The sequence below is a fragment of the Amphiura filiformis genome, chromosome 6 (assembly GCF_039555335.1).
Source record: "Amphiura filiformis chromosome 6, Afil_fr2py, whole genome shotgun sequence".
NCBI lineage: Eukaryota > Metazoa > Echinodermata > Ophiuroidea > Amphilepidida > Amphiuridae > Amphiura > Amphiura filiformis.
This window is the reverse complement of record NC_092633.1, coordinates 12,493,442-12,520,864: the sequence shown is the minus strand read 5'-3', so window position 1 is coordinate 12,520,864 and position 27,423 is coordinate 12,493,442. Positions and strand designations below refer to the sequence as shown.

At 36.7% G+C, this 27,423-nt stretch overlaps 1 protein-coding gene across 1 annotated transcript in view; it reads left to right on the top strand.

The window, feature by feature from the left end:
- The first annotated feature begins 392 nt into the window (after positions 1-392).
- LOC140154981 (branched-chain alpha-ketoacid dehydrogenase kinase-like) overlaps positions 393-27,423 on the top strand; it is a 43,922-nt gene continuing 16,891 nt past the window's right edge. Inside the window, exons 1-5 of the mRNA XM_072177645.1 lie at positions 393-1,128; positions 7,005-7,073; positions 12,955-13,113; positions 24,188-24,307; positions 25,188-25,286. Coding sequence (XP_072033746.1) covers positions 919-1,128; positions 7,005-7,073; positions 12,955-13,113; positions 24,188-24,307; positions 25,188-25,286 — 657 coding nt within the window. The 5' untranslated portion in view covers positions 393-918. The remainder of the gene's footprint in view (positions 1,129-7,004; positions 7,074-12,954; positions 13,114-24,187; positions 24,308-25,187; positions 25,287-27,423) is intronic.

Below are 27,423 nucleotides of genomic sequence, written 5' to 3'. Positions count from 1 at the left end.
CATGTTTATAACGGACTGTGTTATGTAATCATTTAAAGATCAGTCCACTGGCCAGTCACGACTTTCAGTCATGCTTACTCGGGGGTGCTCACTCATAGAAAAAAGTAAACATAATATGAAAAAGAAAAACACTCCGTATAAACTTTAAAAAGCACCTTTTCCTTCAATGTAGACAGCTAAGACTTGATTCATCATGACAAAATTACATTGAGCCATAAAGGTGTGTTTCATTCGACAATGCCGCAAAAAATGTCTCACAATTAAATTGTTTTTCATGCTCATGAGCTCTTATGGGCGTGGATCCCCGCATAGGACACGCGACCTTTTTTCAGCTTTCACTTGTTATTGCACATGCGTAGATTATACTTGACCCTAATTTAACCTCAGAAATTATTCATTGTATTCGTGATGAGAGAGTGTACGTACGGGTGATTTTGATGTTGTATTTTATCTTAAAAAAGGGGCTTTTGCCTCATTATTTCAGCGATAATTCTAGAACTTAAGTACTGAAGTTTACCACAGACAGTGATAGAGAGAGAAAGAATGCGAAGAGCGGTAGCTGGTAAGAAGAAAACATCGTTTAAATCACCCGAAGCTGATCAGCTGTTTTCAACAAGCTCATGCATCCATGCACCATTCATACATGAACTCAAACTGATGCAATTGCAAGTTTTCATTGACTCGTGAACTGTAATTATTTCGTCGCATGGCTTTAGCTTTTTTCATCCCAGATTATTTTTAGGCGGAAAGGTTTGGGGCTAACACAAATGCCCCAAATCAGTTTCAAATGAAGTTGGAATTCAAATCCAAGATGCGATAATCATCAGGTTTTGTCTTCAGCAAATTTCATCTTCTCTGATCTAGTTGGCACTCTTCCCCTCATTGTTTAGTTTGTTGTTTTCGCTGCCGATAAGAAACATGGCGAGCAGATTTGTGCAAGGAAATATTAGAAAACTGTCAACTTCATCACAAGCTGCATCAAGTGCTAAATCTACAATTCAAAAGGCACAAGTTCTTCCACAGGCACTCCGACATTTTACCACCAATTATGATTTAAAACCAAATGACAAATCCAGCCCTGTAGCATCATTTTACAACCAAACAGATATTGACAGTGCTGCGCAAAAGGTAAGTTTGTGTTTCTTACATATACATGTACATGCCTCTCAGGCTCTGCAGGCTTTAAAGCCACCTTCTTCTTCCGTATAAGTGCCTCCCTCATATGTATGAGTATTGTCGCACTGCGTACAGACAAGCTGTACTTATTTTTTACTCTGGAACCTAGAGTAGATGAGTGTATTTTGAAGTACAGTCAACATGACCGGATGATCCCCTGCTCTTTTCGAATAGCCTGTGACGTTCTTTAACGTGCACACTACATTAATGTGAGAAAATATGCATGGACACGGGACCGACAGCTTAAAGTGCCCTCCGAAGCACTAAGCAAGTAGAGTGAAGTGTCTTGCTCAAGGACACAAAGAGCCGGACCTGGGATTCGAACCCTTGACCCTTGGTTTACAGTCCTATGCAAACCCAAGGGTCAAGGGTTCGAATCCCTTGTTTTAATTAAAACACTCATGCACTGTCACTGATATAATAAAACATCTTGAGTACGCCAATAGCATATGGAATCCAATTTACAATAAGGACGCCCAATTAATAGAGAAGGTTCAACGAAGAGCTACCAAGATTGTTCCAAGTTTGAAGGTGATGACTTATGAAGAGCGATTAAAGAAATTGAATCTACCAACTCTAGCTAGTACAAGGAACTTATACGATGTCCTCATTCACAAACTGATACTATCTGTCCATCGTATAAGCCTCTTACCGTACGATAATGTGGTGAAGGAATATTACACAGTCAAGAATAGGCGCCATCATCTTTTGGTTCTGAACCCTCCCAGTCTCCCAAAACATCAAAACATCAAAATCATTGTACATTTACTTACTTAAGACTGTCCTTTTTCATATAGCGCAGACAAAGTAGGGCCAAGCTAAATGGAAATGGTCAAATTTTGGCAAAATTCTCTCTGTGTAATCCTATGTAAGTCCCATATCACATCGTTAATATCGGCGATCGAGGTTTTTTTTTCTGAAGTTTGGTTGGTACCCACCAGCGTCATGCATGTGACGTGACACAGCGAAAATAAGCGACCGGAAATCAGGGATCGTTAAAACGTCAACAAATTTCAAAACACAGAAAGCAGTAAACTTATTGGCGAGCGGTCCGAATTTTGAGCCATAAGTTTACGTGGTGAACTAAACTCTAGCATACAGAAGGATAAGAGGAGACATGATACAAGTTTTCAAGATCATGCACGGGGTATCAACGACATAGACAAAGAAACCCTATTTAGGATGGACGATAGCAAGACTGGCACAAGAGGACACACCTACAAGATCCAGAAACAGCACACAAGACTCAACCTGAGGTCACACACCTTCAGCTCAAGAGTTGTCAACCAATGGAATGCCCTTCCTGAAACCATTAATAGGTTTAAAACTGGAGTTGATAAAGCAATGGCCAAGGAGTACAACAAGTTTACACATGGTGTTGGTCAACTCTGGCATGGCAGGCTTCGGTGTACTAAGTCCTCTTCAGCCAAATACCCTTATTATGTAATGTGCAGTGAGTGTTAGGATGTATTGAGGTGGGCACAATAAGGTTTTTCTACCTTCCCAAGAGCCCGACATGACAGGTGAATACAGGTGAATAAGAAATTTGTATTTCTTTTCCACAAAATGTTAGTTTTCAGTGTCAGATAAACCTTTTTGAAACTGATAGTGATAAAGCCTCGAGGCAAAACAAAGAAATCGCTATTGACACACAAATGGACACTTCCAGTGCTAGTGACGTCAGTCAGTCAGTGAATCATTAGGCGCAGCTTTAAAAATAGCGGAAGCCCAGAGCACTGGTCGTGCTGGTGTAGCCTACACATGCATGTGCTTACTGATGCCGCATAGATTAGATGTGTGCCCGAAACGGCTGCCTCAACACATTCATTGACATTGATGTTGACTGAGTTTGGTCCTTTTGATGTAATCATGACCTTCCTGCATGCCATGTATGTTGTACATGAATAGTTAGTAGTAGTTCCAGTACGGTAAGTGTAACTGTAACTCGGTATCTTCATGAGTGAAGGGACCACTCAAGTTTCGCAGGACGTACATGTAATGATGTATGTGACGCTGACGCGTGACCAGAGATTTTCAAAACATACCCTATAAATCCGAATAATCGGTCCCAAAAACACAATATTAATTTACTGACATGATTGTGTTCTGGGTCTGAACTGTTTCCATTCGAAATCTTGATGGCAAACTGGACAAAAAAAGCACATTGTCCCACTTAACAGCTTTTAAAATTTTAATCTCCTATTCATGCTGCATGAATCACTAAAATAAATGTGGACCATACTTCTGTTACTTCAAGAGTGTTTGAATTGGAGATCTGGAACAGTTTTGACAGGTCTTTTGTCTATCTCTCTGTTTGTAAACAGACAAGGATGTCAAAATTGTCATTCGCACTGAATAGGAAAGTAACAGGGGTTGTACACTACACCCATTGTTTACGTGAGTTACGGCTTTTGACAATTGGACAAGCCTTAAATACTTGGTTTATAATATATACCAGCTCTATCAATGTATGTAGTTGTACACCCACAAAGTTGCACTAACCCTAAACATGATTCACTCTTTTGAGAGTCCATTGCTATCAATTTTCGGTTGGTCAGCATTTGTGCATTTATTTATTCTGTTTGTTTAAATTTGGATGGCAGTTATTTGATGATTCAACTACATCTTTTGAGAAAATGTTGCCTATTTTGAACAGTCCAAAATTTTATTGAAGTGCAGTTACAAATACTTAATAATAGCAACATTTTTGATGCAATCACCCATCGTGATCGGCTGGGTTTACATACATGTACCGGTACAAGTTTCTGAACTTCCATTGCTTTACATGGTATCATGCTTCAGCTATAAATCCAACTAGATTTTGAATGCAATGGTCTCTATCCTCAAATGTGAAGCCCATCAATGAGCAAATTTGTGCGTAGACTTCTTGAGCAAATGTTAATGTTTGGGTGATCAATGTCCTGATGCAAATAAGCAGGGAAACACGCTTTGTGAAATTTCAGGATCATTAAGGGGGTACTACACCCCTGTCCAATTTTGTGCCTATTTTTTTTTTTTTTTCAAAAATTATAGCGCATTGGTGACAAGGAAGACAAGAGACAACAGTACATTTCAGTACAGACAACAGTTGTGGAGTTAGTCACAAATGAGGGAAAACCAATATTGTATCAATAAATCAATAACTACTGGCCTTGAGTTGCTGTATTTCCAGTGCAGTAGTTGTAGTCCTTGCCCCTATAACATACATATCTTAGGCCCTTCGCACTTGATTATTAGTTTCCTGTTTAAGATTTTGAAAAAGGGATGAGGTGACTTTTAATTATTAATTATCTTTTATTTTCTTTATTTAGTTAGAACTATTACAAGCAACTATTGACTCGTTTTGACTAGAGCAGGCATTTAATTATTTCACAACAATATTTGATTTTATAAATAAGTGAAGGGGGAGTTGTACTCTTTGTTCATTCATCATTATTGTTGATATTATTAAAGTCAGAAAATGGCAAGTAGAAGTACCGTAGTTGAAAGTTATTTTAAGGGGGGACCACACCTCGTTTTTAGGTGGAATTTTGAATGGCCTTGTTCATAGACTATTAATAATAGAAGTATGGCTTGTTATATATCAATGTAACACACAAAGATTGAAGTTTCGGAAAATTATATTTTTTTGTGTGTGTCGATATGTATATGCAAATGAGGTGAGGTCAAAGGTCAAATATGTTCAAATGAGGCATAGGAAAAATGTGAATTTTGCCCCCAAAAAATAATGATTAAGGAGAACATTAAACTTACTATTTACTATCCAGATATGTTATATAGGTATTAGCTTTGCAACCGTTTGGTCAAAAAACCAGATTTTTTCGTCTGGATTTGAATTTGAAGACCTATAAATCAAAAAGTAAAGCAGATATCAACAAAAGCTCCCATTAAGTTGTAGAGCATTACAAATAGTATATGTGTGCCAAATTTCATGGTCATAGACCTATGGGAAGTGGAAAAGTTTTTGGGGGCAAACTTCTGACATCGCCAAATTACCATTTTGAGATATTAGCATTTTAAATTTAGAAACACTAATTGGTTTTTTTTAATTCAAATTTTAGAAACACTTACATTTAAATATTGATATTTGTATTGATTTATATTTTTCCCAAATTACTAAAACAGTTTACACCATAAATTGCTGTTTACTTTGCTGTAAATAATATTGTTATGAAATTCCTTAACTATCGCAGCTTGAAAAACAATAAAATACAAAATGAATGATTTATATAGTAATAACATAAGAACGAGCTGCTATTTCTAGTACTTTTCCGTGAATTATCATCTTGTATTGGCAATAACTTTAGATAGCAATGTCCGATTGTAACCAAACAAAGACCAAATTAAAGCTCAGAAATAGTACAATTTACCTCTGACAAAATCTCCATTTTTACAAGGGTTTGGGAAGTTGAGGTGTGGTCCCCCCTTAAAGGAGAAAATTAGAAATAAAAATAAAATAATTAATTATTTTGAGATTTTTAATTTTGGACGCGGGCGGTAAACAGGAAACTAATAATCAAGTGCGAAGGGCCTTACCTGTTACCAATGCACTATCATTTTTGAGAAAAATGCAAAAATAGGCACAAAATTGGTCAGGGGTGTAGGACCCCCTTAAAATGACCCTTAAATGCACCAACTAGAAGTTTTAAAATGGTCCTTTTCTTGAAAACAGTTTTGTTACCCCAAAGGGGATTTGCTTGAGTACCGGTAACCCTTCAGAGGACTTAACATATCTTGTTTTTAATTTGCTGTATTGACCCAGGTTAGGAATTACCAACCTTGTGGTAAATTTGGAATAATGGACCCTTCGTAGTTAATGAACCTTCGGTGTAATGACCCTTTAGAAAAATGAACCTTTGGAATAATGGTCATTTGGAATAACAAAGCCTCTCACCCTTAGGGGGTACTACACCCCTGTCCAATTTTATGCCTATTTTTGCATTTTTCTCAAAAATTATAACTACTGCACTGGTGACAAGTCATATCTGTCTATTATAGGGGCAAGGACTATATCTACTTGCTTTGAGTTGCTGAATTTTCAGTGCAGTAGTTGTAGTCCTTGCCCCTATAATATGTATATCTTACATGTACTTGTCACCAATGTGCTATAAGTTTTGAGATAGGCAAAAAAATAGGCAGAAATTGGCCAGAGGTATACAGTAGTACCCCCTTAAGGTGTACTACATCCCTAGATAAATTTGTGACTATTTTTTGCATTTTTCTCAAAAACTAATAAAACACGGATAACAAAAGTTATGTATATTATAGGGGTAAGGAATCCAGTTACTACACTGGAATTTCAGTGACTCAAGACAAGTAATTATTAATTTATTGATCAAATATTGGTTTCCCTCATTTTTGACTGTAACTCCACAACTGTTGTCTGCACGCTGAAATAAAACTTCCAGTGCACTAGTTATAGTTCTTGCCCCTATAATATCTTACTTGTCACCAATGCCCTATAATTTATGAGAAAAAAATGCAAAAATAGGCACAAAATTGGCCAGGGGTGTAGTACCGTACCACCTTAAGTTGAACATTTTTGAACTTGTATTTTATTTCGGACTTTTATTACAATATACTTAAATGCATCACATTATCTACAGGTAAATTAAATAATTCTTGGCCAAGCTCGATTGCACCTGTTGCGTCCATGTAGCATAGTGTGTGACACGCAATGAAAGGCGCATGTATGCTTTCTTCTGTACCGCACTATATGTGTGTGTGTTTATTGTGGAGCCACTAGCATTCCGAGTTTTCGAACTTGGCCAAGAATTACTTTTAAATTTACCTAATGCTGTATTCTTTCCATTTGTTTGCATTTATAGCCATCTGTAAGGCTTACTCCTGCCACACTACTTTACACAGGCAAATCACCAGATGGGAATCATTTATTGGTAAGTACATGCATGTACATCATCGTTGTTCATTGAAATGAGTCAGAGTCTAAATCCGAGTCCTTTAGGCCAGAGTCCGAGTTCTTGACTGCTGCCGAGTCCAAGTCTGTCCTGTGACTTTCATTCAGTGCTGGCACGATGGACTAGCGGTAAAGCTCGGCCTCGTAGTTGTATATAATATAATCAAAAGGTTGCGGGTTTTAACCCAGCGGTTGTACTACTGTTTTGTACCCAAGTAGACAAGGACAAGCCTTGAGTTTTGTCATCTCTCTCCACCTGGGTGTATTATAAATGGGTACTAGCATAATGGCGGCATTGGCACATGGGCATTGCTCCGACAAATAGAGCCAGTTCATGTCAAATCACCTGATTTTAAGGAAATTTCTCACCCTTTAGTCACAGAGTTTGCTCATTTTTGGCTCTTAGCGTAGCTAGGTGAGCCTTACTCATTGCACTCAGTGAGGAATAAATTTTTGCTACATATTTTGGCCACTTGTGTTCTTGCTTTTTATGCTAAGGTTTCTTTTGTTTATGATATTTGGCTTTGAATTTACGTTCCAAGGTTTGCTTAGTTATTTAGCAATCGATTGCACTCCTTTAGAAGTGGATTTGGGGTGGGGAAAGTACTTATTTTGAAGTGAGAAAAGTCAAAAGTCGTCTTGAGAAACAAGTCATTTCTATCGTTTTGCTTGGTTCCCTGTATGCGCTAGAGATTATTTTGGTCTGAGTAATTTAAGTTCAGAGATCATGGCGGGAATTGCCGGATTGCACTATTTTTCTTTGGGAAAGTGACCTTTTATCATGAATTTTTGCGGTGATCTCACATGGATAGAAACGTGATTGGATGATTCCTTTGTCCAGATTGTTTATTGAGTTCTCGGGAGTTTTGTTACCATGGGACAACACTTCAAAATATTTAGAGACCAGCGTAGTAATTTAGTTAAATTAACGCTAAATAACCAGGGTTGCCAAAAACATTCAGCCCGAATCGCAGGTCAAATAATCGAAAAAGTCGCCCAATTTTTTTCTTTGCCCTTTGTATTCTATTAAGCTATTGCAGTTCGCCATTATGCACTATGTGTGGGGAGAGCCTCGAACTGGCAGCATACATGAATGGGAATTGAACTAGTCATAACGCTCTGTGTAAGGTTACATAATTCTTCCTTTCATGTATGCTGCCAGTTCGAGGCTCTCCCGCACATAGTGCATAATGGCGGAACCGCAAGTAGCTTAATAGGGCAGGAAATTGTCCCGGGGAAAATCTTCAAAAGTCGCCTAATTGGGTTACCAAATCGCGGGTTTGACAACCCTGAAAACAACATCTCGGCAGCGAAGGTCACATGGCTATTCATTATCATTGTTTGTCTGGCACGCTTTCTACAGTGTGGGTTGGGAATTCTGAAAATCTGTAAAAAGGTGGGAAATAAATTTTGCGGAATAAAGGGTGGGTTTCTAAAAAGCGTGGGAGCAATATATAAAGCGTGTGTGTAACGCTACCAATTGAAAAAAAATATAATAAAGTAATTTGATGATCTGTTGAAAAACATTCATATTTTCTTTATAAATCTGGAAAGAAAATGTCAAAAATTAATTTGCTGATGTTTTCAATTCGTACGACGTCACCCGTAGTAGAATCGACGCGCCGTGAGTTTTATGAATGAATAACATTTTCAGTCTCTATACACCAGCCGCTTTGGCCCGCTTGCTCACACTAGAAGTGGAGCGATCTGAACCACAGCGGCTGTGTAGAGAGTAGAGATCAGGATCTCAGCCCTTTGCCAAATGCCCATGTGTTTATGATAAAAAATCTAAAGTCGGATCTTTTCGAAAGATGATTGCAGTGATGCAGTTTTGCCAATATTATGTCGCAAATGTTTCAGATGAATAAGAAAATCATGAGTGTTTGATAGATGGGGATAAATTCTGCATCAATTCGGATTCTGAAATGGATTGATGGCGCAGATAGTGATAAAATAGACCGAAGTGACTGTATGAAATGGCGGTAGCGCCGATGTTCAGTCTTCCGAATTTGATAAAGTAATGCTGTAAACAATCTAAAGTCGTATCTTTTCGAAAGATGATTGCAGTGATGCAGTTTTGCCAATATTATGTCGCAAATGTTTCAGATGAATAAGAAAATCATGAGTGTTTCATAGATGAGGATAAATTCTGCATCAATTCGGATTCTGAAATGGATTGATGGCGCAGAAAGTGACTGTATGAAACGGCGGTAGCGCCGATGTTCAGTCTTCCGAATTTGATAAAGTAATGCTGTATAAAGCTTTGGTCACTCACAAACACTGCATAAGTATGGGGGTTCAATTTTTGATCAAAAGGGTGTCTGTCTAAAAAGTGCGGGGAATATAAATGGTGGGGTTTGACCCCTGACAAACGCTCAAATTTGTAGTTGCTACAACTGATCATCATACTATTTTATTCACTAGAATCTGTTTGTCTGTGTCTGCCTCTTTTCTCAGACTAGTGTAGTAATAAATGGTGGGGTTTGACCCCTGACAAACGTTCAAATTTGTAGTTGCTACAACTGATCATCATACTATTTTATTCACTAGAATCTGTTTGTCTGTGTCTGCCTCTTTTCTCAGACTAGTGTAGTAGTAGCTCGCTCACGTAGTGATTCCGTTGTCCCACTGGCCTACTGGCCTACTAAAGCTAAACGTAGATTGCATGGCGATCGGAGTGTTATCGTCAGAGCACCTCAGACTAGCATAGTAGGGGAAGCATGTTCCTCAAACTTGGTGGGTGGATGCATCTTTAGTACAACAAGTCACACGTACATTAATTTCTCAATTCGAATATTATCCTTTCTGGGTATGACTGATTTTGTTACCGTAAAATTTGTGTCAATTCCCGATATCACATATTAGTACCGTACACTATAAATGTACCACATTTTGTAGGCTCCAATTGCTGATTACATAAATGAGAACAACTGGTAACCAGCGGCACTGTACAGTACCGGCCTGTTATTCAATTGCATTGTGTGTGGGTTACGTGTATTTTATGTGTAAAATGCCTTCTGATGCGGTGATCCACCCAAAATCCCTGTACTAGGTGCATCTTGACCCCAGCATAAGTTTGTATTGGTTAGTGGGTCAAGGTCACCTGAGGTCATCCAGGGGTCATCTGAGGTCAAATTTGCAAAAACTGTTGTAGGGGCATGAAACTTGGTGGGTACAGTCAAGATTTGGAGTCAAATTTTAGGAAGGTCATCCGGGGTCACCCAGGGGTCATCTGAGGTCAAATTACTAAAAACTCGTATGAGCATGAAACTTGGTGGGTACAGTCAACATTTAAAGTCAAATTTTGGGAAAGTACTAAAAATTGTCGCATGGGCATGAAGCTTGGTGGGTACAGTCAACCTTTGGAGTCAAATTTTGGGAAGGTCATTTTGAGGTCATCCAGGGTCACCTAGAGGTCATCTGAGGTCAAATTACTAAAACTGTCGTATGGGCATGAAACTTGGTGGGTACAGTCAACATTTGGAGTCAAATTTTGGGAAGGTCATTTTGGGGTCATCTGAGGTCAAATTACTTAAAACTGTCGAATGGACATGAAACTTGGTGGGCACAGTCAACATTTGGAATCAAATTTTGGGAAGGTCATTTTTAGGTCACCCAGGGGTCATCTGAGGTCAGATTACTAAAAAACTGTTGTATGGACATGAAACTGGATACAGTCAACATTTGGAACCAAATTTTGTGGGGTTGCATGTTCCTCGAACTTGGTGGGTGCATCTTGACCCCAGGCAGACCAGGTTTGTATTGGTTAGTGGGTCAAGGTCACCTGAGGTCATCCAGGGTCATCTGAGGTCAAATTAGCAAAAACTGTCATATGGGCATGAAACTTGGTGGGTACAGTCAACATCTGGAGTCAAATTTTTGGAAGGTCATTTCAGGGTCAACCGGTGTCACCCAGGGGTCATCTGAGGTAAAATTGCTAAAAATTTTGTATGGGCATTGGTGGGTACGGCCAACATTTGGAGCCTAATTTTGTGGGGTCGCACAGAACAAGTTTGTATTGGTTAGTGGGTCACGGTCACCAGAGGTCATCCAGGGGTCATCTGAAGGCAAATTAGAAAAAACTGTCGTATGGGCATGAAACTTGGTGGGTACAGTCAACATTTAGAACCAAATTTTTGGAAGGTCATTTTGGGGTCATGCAGGGGTCATCTGAGGTCAAATTAGTACCATCGGTCGTATGTGCATGAAACTTGGTGGGTACAGTCAACATTTGGAGCCAAATTTTTGGAAAGGCATTTTGGGCTCATCCGGGGTCACCCAGGGGTCATCTGAGGTCAAATAAATTCAAACTGTTGTATGGGCATGAAACAAGGTCGGAACAGTCAACATTTGGAGCCAAATTTTTGTTGGAAAGGCATTCTGGAGTTATCCAGGGTCACCCAGGGGGTCATCTTGGAAGGTCATTTCGGGGTCATCTGAGGTCACCATTTAGAGCCAAATTTTTGGGAGGTCATTTCGGGGTCGTCTGAGGTCAATTTAGATGAATTCTAATAGTTGTCAAGGCTTCCTACAGTGTATAGTTGTTGAAAGCTTCAAATACTAAAAAAAGGGATTTTAAAATTTTGCAGAACAAATTATTCTTGCTGGTTCAGTAGTAATTTCCACAATAACGAAATTTTCAGATTTTGCAACTCTAATGCGGCAAAAAATAATAATGCGGCGGAGGAAGATTGACCCCGCATCGAGTTTCAAGGACCGTATTGAATATTTGTGGGAATTTTTTTCAAACTGAAGGTTTAAAAAATTGATCGACCTACCCAACCTTTCCATAAAACTACCAACTTGTTGCGCATTCGACTCCAAGAACAATTGCTTTCCCACAAAAAAGCGTAGAGCCACAGCGCCATTGGTGCTCTTGTTGATTTAAGGTAGGGTTTCATGTCAATCCAACAGATTTCGAACTAAAAATTCTAATTCCTTACGGCTTTTGCATAGCCGCTCCTCAAAAATTGACAAAATGGCCGCCAAGTCCATTTTTCTTTTGTTATTTATTGTTTTCTAAAGTTAAATATCCCATTTACCTGGCCATCATCATCATCAGTCGCCTGTGGAGCAGGCGACTACAAGCTTTCTCCAACTATTGCGATCTTGGGCAAGCGAAACAATTTTGTTTGGCTGCAGCATCCCTTCAGTATCTCCCAGGAGGGCTGGACATACTGTAAGTACAGTGTGTGCGGCCGTCCCGGTTTCCTCTTCCCATGTGGTGGAATATAAAGGGCATATTCTTTCACAGGCTCCATCTTCAATCTGACGCAGTATATGGCCGAAAAATTTGAGTTGATGAATCTTGACTCTGGCAACCATGTCAGTCCATGTCAAATCAGCACATACACATTCACTCCACAGCAGCTAAAGGGAGTATCCCATTATGCTTTGCGGTACCATAATAGAATTAAAATGTGCCATAGAAAATGTACACAAAATCACTCACTTCAACTTTCAATAACTCGCTTAAATCAGGGGAGCTTAGACTTTTTTTGCAAAAATATGACCCCTAAAGTATTGTGAAACTATCCATAGCTCTCAATATCTAACCGGCTATTGTTTTTATTTTGTATACATTTGCTATGGGGCATGCAGATACACTGCAATGCATGATGGGATACTCCTTTCAGCTGATGCGCATTCACACTATCTCACTCTTCTTTCCCTTGTTATGCCATTTAAGGTAGCAAATTTACTATTATCAGTGACACCATTTGGAGTCTGTTTTGAAGGTTGATTGATGAGCATTAGTGGCTGGCACATTTATTCAAGTGACCCATCCACCCAGATCTACACTTAGCCTAGAGACAGAGAACAAGAATGTAAATTTTAGATCTTTCCTCTTCTTATTGCAGAGAAGTGCACAGTATCTACACAAGGAGCTGCCGGTGCGAGTGGCACATCGTATAGCTGATTTCCGTAGCCTTCCCTTTATAGTTGGTTGCAATCCCACCCTACTCCATGTACATGAACTATACATCCGGGCATTCAACATGCTATCTTCATTCCCAGCGGTAAGTTTTTTATTTTGTTAACTTGGTAGTTTAATATATAATTTCTCTGTGTGAGGGTTTTATTTTTGTGAATTTCACAAGTACACATGTAGACGTGCAGACACAATAATAACAACACATGAAAATACAGTTATTATATGTTTTAAATAAACACTTTTTATATCCCACAAAATCAACAACTTGCACATTTCCAAAAATGCCATAATCACAAAAAAATTATGTTACAGTACATACTTTTTTTTTCTCCTGTGAGGTTTATAAACATTTTTGATGCATAACTTTTTTGAAGGGTCACATTATAATTCTGCTTGCTTGCAGGGTTCAGTATGAAAAGGTAAAGAATGGAAATGCACTTTTCCTGAAATCATTAAATGTCAAGTTCAAGGTCATTTATCCAAGTTCAGAATGGTAGTGAACTTAAAGTGATTTATATCAAGAGTTATATAAAATGCAATGAAACTGAACATAATGGATTGCACATGCCTCTTTAGGTAGGATTAGAGACCTGATGGACAATGGGCAAATACCGTATTTCGTCAAATAGTCGCCCCCCCCTCAAATAAACGCCCCACCACTTTTTTTTCAACCAAGATGTTTCAAAAATGCTGATATTTCCATGCTATCTTGTGTAGTAAGCTTATCAAGTTGCCCACATGGTGGATAATAGCGCCACTTTTTGGCGAAAATCTGGATTGGAAACCTGGAAGTGAACCAGAAGTCAGTGTTTCTAGTTCATAGTTCGTCATTTTAGCATGAGTTTTAAGTTTACCTAATGATTTTAACGGGAATTATCATTCTAAAATTGACCTTGAATAAATGCCCCCTTGGGAAAATGTAACGCCCGGGCGTTTATTTGACTAAATACGGTATAGTGCAGTTTCAATAAGAAAACTTCAATGTTACGAAGACATTTGGTCGCATGTCATAAGGTGGTCCATTTTGCGTTACAGGCCAAAAACTTATCAAAAAATTATTTTTGGATATTTTGGAGGTTTTGACCCCTTTTTTAATCAACATGACTTTTGAAGAAAAAATATGTTCCGTTTTATGATTAAATAGCAATTCAATTAATGATACAAATTTAATTTGTACAAAAAGTTAATTAAAGTACCAGTAACTCAGTAGATTTTGAAAACGAAAGAGAATAATATGAAAGGGTGAAAAAAAAACATGTGAAGGAGAGGCCAAATAAGCCCAACGGGCTTTAAGGCTGGTCCCACCTTAGCAAATTTGAAAGTGAAATATTAGAATAGGGAGGGGTGAACATGACAAGACAGAACAGTACAAGACAGGACAAGACGAGACAGGGCAGGGCGGAAAGGATCAATCAGGACAGGGATAATACAATGCAGTACCAGTCAAAAACCAAAAAGTTGACAATGTAGTGGATCGATTTCAAATAGGCCTATTTAAAATAAGCGCACGCTGCACGGTACCGAGGCCTATAGCCAAAACCAACATCGGGATTTGACGGCAGTATTTGTTAAAACATATTGAACTATTTATAAGATGAAAGAAAATGATATATGATACTTGAAAATTATATAATACTAGGTTTGTTTTATTTAGATAAGTACTTTTTAATCAGGCGGTCCTTCAAGCTAGTTTTGAAGCTTAATATATTCTTTGAGTTTATTATATCTTTGTTTAATCCATTCCAGGTTTTAGGTCCAGATACTTTAATCGAGTATTTGATTAAATTAGATGTGTGTTTAACTGTAGTAAAATGCTCAGCATGTCTAGTGTTGTAGTTGTGAATGTCACTGTGTTTTAAAAGAAAGTTGGAGAATGATTTTGGAAGGGTTTTGTTCTCATAGCGGTACATAAAGAGACCTGTTTGTAATTTATTTATGTCAAAGATATTTAGTGTTTTAAACTTATGGAAAATTTGCTTTGTGTGGGATAGGTAACCAGAGTTGTTAATGATAATACGGATTGCTCTTTTTGGAGTTTAAATAGTTTGTCCAATTTTGTAGAATTAGGAGAAGTCCATGGACAGTGGTTAAGGTCAAGGGTGTTGTCAGATATCGCCCATGCTATGTTGCTGTAGGATATGTAAGGCAGGATTAAGGTGTTGTAGAGTGAGAATAGTATATGTGTGGGTAAAATGTGACGAAGTTTTCTAAGAATCCCGATGTTCCTAGAAATTTGATTTGTACTTTTGTGGATGTGGTCTTTCCAGGAAAGATTTTTGTCAATTATTACACCTAGAAATTTTGTGTTATCTACAGGATGAATTGCAACGTTGTTCATCATAATGTGTGTTGGTGGAGTGGCGTGCTTTTGCTTTCGCTTTTTGTTTGGTGAAATGGATGTAGTTAGTGTTGCTGACATTTAGGGATAGTTTGTTGGATTTGAACCAGTTTGAGACATTGACTAATTCTACGTTGAATGTGTTTATGAGAGTGTTAAGGTTTGGGTGAGATAAGAAGATGTTCAGATCATCGCTAAAAGGACAAAAGAGAGGATTTTGGACTGAAGTGGGGATATCATTAACATAAAGAAGGAAGAGCAAGGGACCCAGGATAGAGCCTTGAGGAATACCACAAGAGACTGGAAGAAGATCAGAGAAATGTGAGTCAAAGGAAGTGAATTGATATCTGTTACACAGATAGCTAGAGAGAAGATTAAGGGCTGTTCCACGAATACCATAGTGTTGGAGTTTGGTAAGAAGAATGTTGTGATTGATGGTATCAAAGGCTTTGGAGAGGTCGAGGAATATGCCAATAGTGTGATGATTAAGAGCAAGAGAGGAGGAAATATTGTTGTAGATATCTAGAAGAGCAAGATCAGTGGAATGCTGTTTTGCGAAAGCCATATTGATTGTTGTGAAGAATATGAAAGTGAGAGAGAAATTTGTCAATCCTATTGTAAATGATGCGTTCAAGGATCTTGGAAAAGCATGGTAGAAGAGAAATGGGACGATAATTAGAGAAGGTGTGGGGGTCGTCTTTTTTGAAGACAGGGATGACTTTCGCAATCTTGAGGGCTGAAGGGAAGACACCTGTGGAAAGGGATTGGTTGAAAATGTGGGCTAGGGGTTTGGAGATAAGGGGAATGATATGTTTAACAATGGTAGGGCTGATGTCATCGAAATGGAACTCTTGCCATTCTTAAACTTCTTGACAATGTCTAGGATTTCCCTTTCGTGAGTGGGATTGAGGAAGATGGAGTTAGTGTGTGGGTCCTTAAGGAAATCAGAGAAGGAAGAGGGAGAATGAATGTTTGAAGCAAGTTTAGGACCTATTTCAGCAAAAAAAGAATTAAACTTTGTGGAAATGTTACCGGGGTCGGAGATTTTTGAGGTACCATCAAAAAAATAGGAGGGGTTTTTCAATTTAGTTGTTTTGCCAAGAACGTTATTTATTGTTTGCCATGTGTTTTTGATATTATATTTATAAGTGTTAAATTTATTTGAATAATAATTCTTACAGGAAATCTTAATCAGATGAGTTAATTTGTTTCTATATTTGACGTATTTAGTTTTATTTATTTCATTAGGTATTTAATGAGCGACTTGTAGAGTTTATTCCTAGTTTTAATGGATTTGATAATTCCATGAGTGATCCAGGGTTTACATTGCTGGCGCTTTTTGATTTTTTTCTTAACTTTGGGGAAGTGTTTATCATATATATTAGTAAATTTATCTATGAAGACGTTATAGGATTGATCAGTAGATTGGTTATTTAGGACTTCGTCCCAATTGGTTTGATTTAGTTCAGACGTGAAAGATGTTATTGTGGTCTTAGTTATATTTCTTTTAGTATAGTAGCGATTGACTTTAGAATTAGGTACATTATTTTTATCGTTATTTATTATTTGGAATACAGGAAAGTGATCAGTGACGCCGCTAAATAGGATACCAGGAGTTATTTTATGATTCAAAATATTACAAAAGATATTATCGATTAGAGATGATTTCTTAGTGGTTACACGGGTTGGTTTATCGATTAGTGGATAAAAAGAGGAGGCATACAGTGTGTTGAGGAAATCATTTGAAACTGAGTGAGTGGATGTATTTAGTAAATCAAGGTTGAAATCACCACAAATGAAGGTTGGGAGGTGTTCTCTATTGATCAAGTTGATGGTAGTAGACAAATTAGTGATGAAGGATTGAGCACATCTGTCAGGAGGTCTATAAATGACTCCAATTATGGTATTTTTAGTCTCACTTTCGATTTCAATGAAAATTGACTCGTAATCTTGACTGGGGATTAGATTTAGATCATCACGAACCTTAAAGTTGAGATCGTCAGATATGTACAACCCTACCCCACCTCCTCTTTTCCCAACTCTGTTGAAATGAGCAATATTATAACCATCAATGTTGATAAGAGGCGGTAGGGCATTGTTATCATTGAGCCAGGACTCACTGAATGCGATAAGTGGGAATTTATGATTAGGTGTTTTTAAATAATCAGTGATATTATCAAGGTTTTTATTTAAACTGCGGGAATTGAAGTGAATTAAACTTAGATTAGAGTTATTAAGATGTTTAGTATGCTCATTAAATGTGTCACTACAGTAATAGTTACATTTATCGTTATTATTATTAACTTCATAATTTTTATTTAGTTCGTCATCTTTATCATTATTGTCGTTTAGATCAAAGGGATTTATGTTAAGTTTTTGAAGATATGTAAAGGAAACAGTATGATCATGATTTAGCTGATTAATTTCATGCAAAAATTCTGCATCATCAATGATATGATTAAAGGGTAAAATCGATCCAATACAGTATTTACAGTACCAGGGTTTGGAGATGAGAGTGTGATTCTCATCAAGGATTTTTAAACAATGATCGTGAATTGATTGGTTACCACAGATGGCACAGTTGGTGGAGTTGTCCTTAGATCCTGAAAAATGTTTACAACAATGGGAACACAGCATGGGGAACATATAAATACACTTAGAAAATACACTTACAAATAAGCTTAAATGATATAGGAAAATACCAAAAGGGATACTAAATCCAAGCGAAGCAGAGCAAAAAATCATTTATGGGGAAACAGAAAAAGTCAATTAGGCCCATATCGTGCTTAGTTATCAAGGCAATCATAAAGCAATTCATAGCTATATAATATAATTGGCGCATGGGTGGACAGAAGGGATTACACGCGCGCAACATGAATGCATGCAGAATACATGACTGGTGATTATGCCCTGGTACACTAACACAATATGAGCTAAAAGAAAAGTATTAAAATGATACAAAGTACGGCAATTAGAGAGTATTATGCTAGTTAGAGAGTATTATGCTAGTTGACAATTAGAGAGTATTATGCTAGTTGACAAACATAGCTACATGTTGGCAAAGTGGATTACGACCAAAGCAAATTTGAAACTTTAAATGCATTTTTCTTGTTTTCGACTATTATCAGAGTAATTTACATTGCACATCATTGGAATAGAGTTTTTGGAATATTTTGTATCAGAATATGTTCCAAACATGATTGTGAACATCTTTGAGTCAATAAATGACCCTTTCAATAAAAGGCGTCTTGTATACAGGGTGCGTAAAAAGTACGTAAAATTAATAAATTATTTTTTTGAATTTTTAAGGACAACTTGTTAACACTTCAACCTACACAATTTTGAATGCAAATTATGAATTTGTCAGCAAATTTCACCCCAGAAAATGTATACTTTTAGCATAGTAGGGTGACTAATAAGCGTGCTATGGCAAAATGCTGTTTCTTCAAATTCGATATTAGAAAACAATAGAATACATAAGGAATTACAAGTGCATTCCATGCAAATCAGCGTACCACTTTACAAGTAGTGATACTGAAAATGTTTTAATGTTTCAGAACAATACTCTGATGTATTACTCACAATTAAATACTTAAGACTGGGGGTCTGGTTCAATTCAGCAATGTGCGGACAAAGCCAAAAATAAAGGTTCATGGAATTTGCCTAAATCATGTGATAGGAAAGGTATTTGGGTCTAATGATTTTGTAACTTGATCAAAATTCGAAAAAATCGCTTGTTGCCATGGTAACGGTTCTTTGAAGATTGCCACAGGGAAAGTACATTTTTTCAATTTTACAGTTCGAAAAAGACACATTTTTCTAGCTAGCACTAATGAAATTGCTAGAAGTATGGAACAATTTACAATTGCTGCTGATAAATACCTATGTATTAGACGTTACAAAAATAGTATTGCTAGTTTTCTCACCCACCTAGAATATTGTGTAATATGCAATGCAAAATCCTCTGTTTTGCAATTTTTTCATTAGTAAAAGTGGTATAACTTTGAAATTCAATAACTCTCAAGAAGAAGTTTGCTGATTAAAGTCAGGGGTTGGATGAGAATGACTATGAATGGGGATGATCAACCAACCAATAAAAAAAAAATTGGGGTCTTTACCCCATAACGAAGTTTTACTTTTAAGAAAGTTCGCTATTTTCGATAAAAATGAGCTAATTACATAGCACTTTCACAGTATAAAAAATCCTTTATTGGCTTGTGATTTGCAAATAACATACCCAGAATAGTTCATTGACCCATCATAACCATTGGTTATCATTTATTTAAGTAATTTTCACTTAGTAAACTGCCAGTGACCCCTCCCCAGCCATATGGTTTAATGCATGAAAAATGTGCAAAGTTGGGCGCAAAATGGTTACCATGGGCATTAATTTCTTGGTGGTGGTTATCTGTCTTTTACAATCGCTACTCTTCCTAAACAATGGATAAATCGATTATAACTATTGAAACCAAATAAAACACATTATATTTCAGTTGGTCACTACTCTGGAGTAGGCATGGGGTTTTCCATGTATAATAATCATTTCTACTTCTTATATAGGCCCATATTCACTACTGGACTCATTGATTGACTTTATCTGAAATACCTCACCAATAATCTAAATATGGTTTAAACATAATGAGAATGTGATAATTTCGTGGATTTATAATATTAAAGTCCTTTTTACCAGTTGTTTCTACCTTATTTGGGGTTTATAGCAACAACAGCAACTCACATACCAAGTAACATTTTTCTTTGTTTTATACAATGTTATCTATAAATTTAGTTCTAAGACTGCATGATACTGAAAACAAATCTCAAATGTAAGAAAGATCAAACATTGTACAAAACAATAGAAAAATGTTTATAAAAACATCGACTGGACAATGCACTTGAATTATTGTTTTTAAAATGCAATGTCACAGTTTTTTGTTTTTTTTTAAAGTTAAATGTGGACATGGTGAAGCCATTGCCAACCCATCATAAAGTGATGCTCAAGTCTTTACTTTGTGTAGATTGTTAGAATTATAAACGGAGTCGCTCATGTGTGGGATTTTCTAATGAGATCATGAACAGTGCCTGACAGATGTCTGTGAGAGTTTTGATGCTGACACTGCTAAGTTTGTCATCTTGTACTCTAAATAATCTATTTGTCCCCAAAGTAATAGGAGTAATGGGATGATAAAGTTCTGGTTTCTGCACCGCTTGATTTAGGCACTCTTGATATACCATTGTATCTGCAGGATCTGCAAGTTCATCATTGATCTCTCGAAAAAAAACTACTTGTGTGTTGTGGGGTCAGATACTCGTCTCAGATGTAGGCCTGCTAAACATGCTAAATGCCCTCTTGTTGCTATTTTACATCCATAAAAAACGCATTTGCTTAGCAATAACAGCAGAAGGGTCTCTCTATTCCCAGCCCGGATTCCCAGTGACCTCTCCATGCTCATACCCACCAATAATAAATTCTTTCTGCTTCTTGGAAATTGGGTTTGTTTGTTTCTTGCTGGCTATAGGTTAAATACCACTAATTATGTATTACACAGGTTTCAATGGCAAAATGGCTAATTTCGGGTGGATGTTTCTCATATTTAGAACTCTCACAGTTAAATGCCACTAATATCAGGTGAAACTATATGATTTAGTTGCCAAATGATCAAAAACTCAACATAGGTTGACCTGAGACTTTTCTTGTTTTAACGCACTGAACCGTAAACACCTCAAAATGGCAGTGCGCACTCGAAGCTGAAAGTTACAATATGGTAGGGCGAATATTTACTAAAAAACCGTAGCAAATGTATGTATGAATTTTGGTACTATTACAACAAAAATGTCATATAATGAAAGAAAATATACCATTGTGAAGCATCAAACCCTAAAAAGTACTTTTTTGGCTATATTACTTGGTCAATTTCAGCGATTTTAAAGCAGTCTTTTCAGATGCCATGCAAACAAATAGTTACTCGTCAGATTTCCATGTATCGCCCAGGCCTATTAGTGGTATATAACCTTTAGGGCCAATTCATGACCTAATCATATATCTCTGATTCAGAAAGAATGCATTGCTGTCCGTTTGTATTTCCTCTTATCTTGGCTAGAAGGCTTTTTAATTTTGATGTTTATAATTTTGTCATATTTTCCTGACTGAATGTGAGCTACTAGCGTCAATGCTTCAATGCTTTATGTATGTCGATATACATGTTTCCTTGGGTAACTGAATAGCGTTTGCAATACCTCTTGAATCCACCGTAGCTAGTAGATTCATCTACTGAAGATAAAGCTTCACATACTTCCTATTGCTGATTGGTGTTCTCGTAGAATTGGTGAACACTGTTGATTGTACTGGGTTAGTACTAGTAGCTGCCTGATGTTAAAAGCAGCACATAGTCCATGATGTTGATGATTTTCAAATGTTTCTTGGTTAACATTTTCTGATGTTGAATTCCCTGAAGATCCATCTGCTGGAGATGAAACTTTACATGCTTCCTGATGTTGAGGGCTAGGCTTAAAACTTCCAAACGGGCGTGCCAAAAGAATTACTTGCCCCTTCCGCCTGCCTACAAATCTTTGCCCCCCCCACATGACATATGTTTGAGTTCCCAATTTGCAAACCTTATAATAATGGTCTAGATGTACATGTATAATGCAAGCGTAGTGAGCAAAGAATTTTGCATATTTGATCATTTCTGCACTGTTTTTCTAAGCCCTTATCAGAGCGTGTCTGTAGTATAGTCTGCCCCGTAAATGTGCTCCAATGTCCATTGCCACCACCTAGCATGCAGTGGCAAACAAAAACCTGGGCAAATCAGATGTGTCGTTTACCAGAACCCTATCCTTTGCGACGGCTAGGAACCATGGTATAGGTTCATGTACTAGACCCCTCACCCCTTTGACCTGCCAAAAATTCTTGGACACCCCCCCCCCATATTTACCCTTCCTACAGGGGTTATCATTATTGCACAGCCCCTGATTGGTGTTCTCGTAAAGTTGGTGAACTCTGTTGTTTGTACCGGGTAGCTAGCTGTCTGATGCTAAAAGCAACCTGCCTTCCAAGCGCTGCCCTCTATCTGTATTTGAATAGCGCTGCGATCTGTCTAATCTGCTTAACATGCTTAAAAGGCCTGTATGTATAATATAGCTTGTTTGTACCATTTAAAACTGAGACTCAAATTTAAGAAGTCACTTAATCTTTTCATCAATAGAAATATATTCAATAATTATTTCATTACGGTTATTTAAACACAATCCTTTTAAGCGAAATTTGTCTTTTTTGCCATAAATTCCCCTTAAAAAATACACATTTTTTCAAAAACTTGGTACTTTTAAAAAGCCAGAACTTCTTTAGAAGTTGAGACCCCAATTTTTTGAAACTATATATCTGTCAGCAAGGGTTCACTCTAGCTATGCCACCATACAATTACAAAATATCAACTTCTTCTTTACAGTTACAGCCCTTCAATGTTGGGGTAAAATGACATTTACAATTTTTGCCCAAAAATGTGTTTTTTCTACTTAAAATTAAAGGATCTTTTAAAAGAGTGACAAGCTCTTTCTTCATTTGCAAGGACTACCAAAGCATGCCCTATAAAAAAAAAAAATTAAAAAATTATATCACATCTTATATATTTGTGGCATTCGACCAAACTTTGCTCTTTTTCAAAAATGAAAATTGTAAATTTTGGTCATTTTCGACTAAAATTTGTTTTGTCCGTTACCATGCCAACAGGCCAAATGCAACTTTTTAAATGTCATTTTTAAAATGTCCCCCCTAAACCCTTTCCATGCTAAAAGAATCAAGGATTTCTATTTTTTTGAGTTTGTCCACATATTTAAAATTTTGCTTGACGGTAACAGACCCCTAGTCTTAAAACAGCCCTGTATTATGTACTGTTTAAAAGATATTCATTGCAAAACATGTCTGGGTATGACAAAAAATAACATTCCCATTCACTCAGCACACTCAACCTGCTCCTGACCCACCTGCTCCTCCACCCCCGCAATTTCAAATGTAAATTGCTGCCATTTTTTTGTTTAAACTTCTGTTTCATTGACATTTTCCACAATTTTTACCCCATCCTTCAGCTTTAAAGTGAGACCTCAACTAGCTTAAATAATAGGACAAGGGGTTGTTGCAGTATAACATTTTTCGTTCCACCCAATTTAGAAAAATGTAACACCTCCACCTTTTTAGGGTACGAACTTGTGACATGCGACCATTTCTATTTTGAATAATATTTAAACTTATCCAAAAATGTTATCTAAAAGATACTGTATAGATCTGTAAAGCAAATACTGTGCTAAAATACTGTGCAATATTAATCACAATGGTTATCATGCTTTATTTGTAAAATAGTTTTTAAACAGATAAAATAATCAGTGATAAGTTGATTACCCAGCAATTGTGGCAGCTAGGAATAGTAGGCCCTACTTTCCAAATAAATCAGACTCACTCAAACCATTGCTGCATACCATTTGTCACCCTGATGAGGCAGTGACATCGGTGTGCATTTCATTGGGCGTAGCTTTAAATCGTTAGCATTAAGGTACACATGCACATGCTCAAAGATACCGCATACATGTAGTTGCACTTGCGAAACAGCTGCCTCAACACATTGACATCACTGCAAAATCAGAGTGAAAAATGGTATAGCCTACAGGTGTCCTTTGAAGAATTTGTATGTAAAGAGGGACTTTCCATATCCCATTCCCACATGGTTAAACTCTAAAAACCTGGAACTTCGAAGGTGATGCCATCCCTCTCCCAAGCACATCATATTATATGGTTGAATAGACTTGAATACCTTTAATATATTGTTCACAGATTGATGACCATGAGTCAGAACAGAATTACAGCAGAATGCTGAAAGGGCTCCTTGATGACCACAAAGATGTTGTAACCCATCTAGCAGAAGGATTCAAGGAGTGTCGCAAATACATCAAGGTAATTGAACAAGTTACAGAACTGAAGAAATTCAAATATAAATAATAATTAAAGGGTTGTGTAAGCAGTCATTATGTGCTGAGACAAGCAGTAGTAAACTGGAGTCTATTAATTAATCAATAGAATAAATATGGTCCAAGTAAATTGTCAAAGTAGGACCATGTGGAACAAGATTTATTTTCTATGAATAAATAAATAGATAGATAGAATCACAAGATGTTATTGCATTCGTATAATGTGATAGTCTTTTAGATTAAATATTAAACTTTATTTGGGAGAGTAACTAGGGTATCTTCATGAACTTTACTTGGGAGAGTACATGTAATGGTATCTTCATGATTCATAAGCTGACTCTAGGAGACACATAACTTGTGACAAAATTGAATGCAATCAATGTAGCACATAACATAGTGTCTTGTACACATCAGAATTTCTGGCTACATCATGAGTGTATGTTTGTATTACTCATCCTTCACCAAGGTAACTGGTAGTACACATTTACACAGTATTGTATTATTATTAGCTTATAAAGTGTCAAGTTACTTTGAGGGAGTTACTACTTTGTATTTTTGTGTGCTGGTTAAAGCAGCAATGAAGTGTACTTTGTTACACTTTATAAACTCTGTAGGCCTACCATACATGTATGCCATATATAATTTCTGAAGAAAAGAACAAGCAATTGTTAATTTTAACATAAAAAGCTATGGGAAACTGCTTAATCCTGAAATAAAATGGTTCTCTGAAAGAGAAAACTTGAATAATTTGCTTGATAATCACCCAGTGCATTACTAAATAATACATGTATTTTAAAAGTGTTTTGTAGGATTTGTTACATTTTCTGAAATAAGATTGTTGTGCATGTAACTTTTGTCGTTCACAGGACGAGGCTCTAGTACACGGTTTCCTGGATAAAATGTTGACATCTCGTCTTGGCATTCGTATGCTGGCTGAGCATCATTTGTTGATGCATGAAGATAGGGTGAGTTACCTAAAGGTGCTTGCCATGTGAGCAAGCAAGCAGGCAGGCCGTACATACATAGTGGCTGTTGAGTTTGTACTGGCAGGAAGTCCAGAAAATTGAATTGCTCTGTCATAACCAGGGTAGGGGCAAGGACACTTAGTCTATACTTAATTCACCAGGAAATAGGTGAGATTGTATTGCCATGTGAATTGAAAAAACATGGCATTTAATAGCTGACACTGCATTTCAACTATTAACAAGACAGTATCGTAATAATCTTGCATTTTTAGTCCAGTAGTGTATGGAGAATCCATTTGGAAGTTGTATAAGAAAACTTTATAATAATAACAATGAAAAACAGACAAACAGGAAACACTCTATTCTGGAATGATCAAAGGGTAGCCTAACTACAACCAAACTTTGACTCCTTTTTACTTTTTTCTCTATGATATTAACGCTTAAGCTTACATACCCATAAAGTGTACTGTCTTTGTAAATTATTGATGCAAAAATGGTGACATCATTTTGTATTTTTGAGATGACAATTTGGGCAATATTGTGTTATTGTTGGAGTAGAACAAGTGAACAACACATAGTTTTACAATTGGCCTGGATTGAAGTTGTGTTTTCTTTGAAATTGTGTTTTGTTTTGTATGTGTGCTGGACATTTTTGCTGTATTTTGTTATGGTTTAAAAAAGTAAATATCTGGTGAAAGTGTAGATAGCATAGTACAACAGATTTATCTACTATATATGGCAAATCTCTTTTTGAATAAAACATCACAACATTTCACATACATGGTAATCAAGTTTGGTTTAAAAAAGAACAGATTTACAATGAGTTGCAAGGATTCACCAAAAGTGGCAATTTGAGAATGACTAGAGTGAGTGAAATCTGTCAGAAATGGAACTTACTTTATCAGATGATCTGGTGTTCTTGGCATTGAACCATAACATAGCATAGGAAGGAAGTTTTCATCTGGTGTGTGTTATTCTTCAGGTCTCAATGTTAAACAGTACAAGAACTGATACTGTATAACATTAAAACAGATAACAATTTCTACACACAACCAGCAGAACACTTGTTTCAGAAATATTTAAAAGGACGAAAGCAAAGTGGAGGTAGAATAAGGCCCGCTACAGACTTTTTAGTGGTTGTAGAATATTAAGATGTAACATGTCTTCATTATTTTTATTCTATTCCCATTTTATTTCCAATAATATTTAACTTAGGCTATGAATGTTTGATGACGTAAAATCAATGATATATTTCTACCAGACATCGGACATTCTGCATAGCATATTATCGATTTTACGTCACCAAACATTTGTTAGAAGTTAAACATTACTGGAAATAGAATGAGATAGAATAGATTAAATAAAAAAAGACATGTTACATCAAATATTCTACATCCACTAAAACAATCTGTAGCAGCTCTAACGCTAGGCCAATATATTAATGCAAAGGATATAAATCATATAACAATGATATCATTAAGTGAAATGTTTTGATGTTTCCTCATTCTTTGCCATCAGCTTTTTTTTTTTCATTTTGAAATAGTCACAAAGGATCACCAATATTGTAGATTTGATTCACATGACTTATTTTGCCATTTCTATAGGTATTATCAGAACTAGCAATGCATGAAGATATTATGCTTACTTAGAAATGTGTACCCATCCATGTATAGTAAATCAGGAAAAGGGATCTGTTTGATTTTATAACAGTATTTTGTTTAGAGATCTGGAATGAGTTTCAATTCTAATAGTATTAACTATGTAGTTTGTACTCCCTAGAATGATGTGCATGGCATGGCTGGTCATGCTCAGCTGGTCAAATTATACAATTGCTCACATGCACGACATTGTGCGAATAACTTGAGATGGCCAAGAAAATAGAAGGGACACTTTTGATTATGAAAGTAAATAATGATTTCACGCACATAAAAAAGGGGTAAAAATTGTTTCATAATTATGGAACCCTTTGAATTTCTTATTGCATGTGGATGGGTACACAATACTTTTTAGTGACAATTCCAGGCATGTTTTACATGAAATGCAGTGGCGCAGACTGAAATCCTGTGTCATGCATGTATTTAAAAAACCAACCAATACATGTTCACATAATCAATCTTTCCAGCAGTGGTGAGTCAAT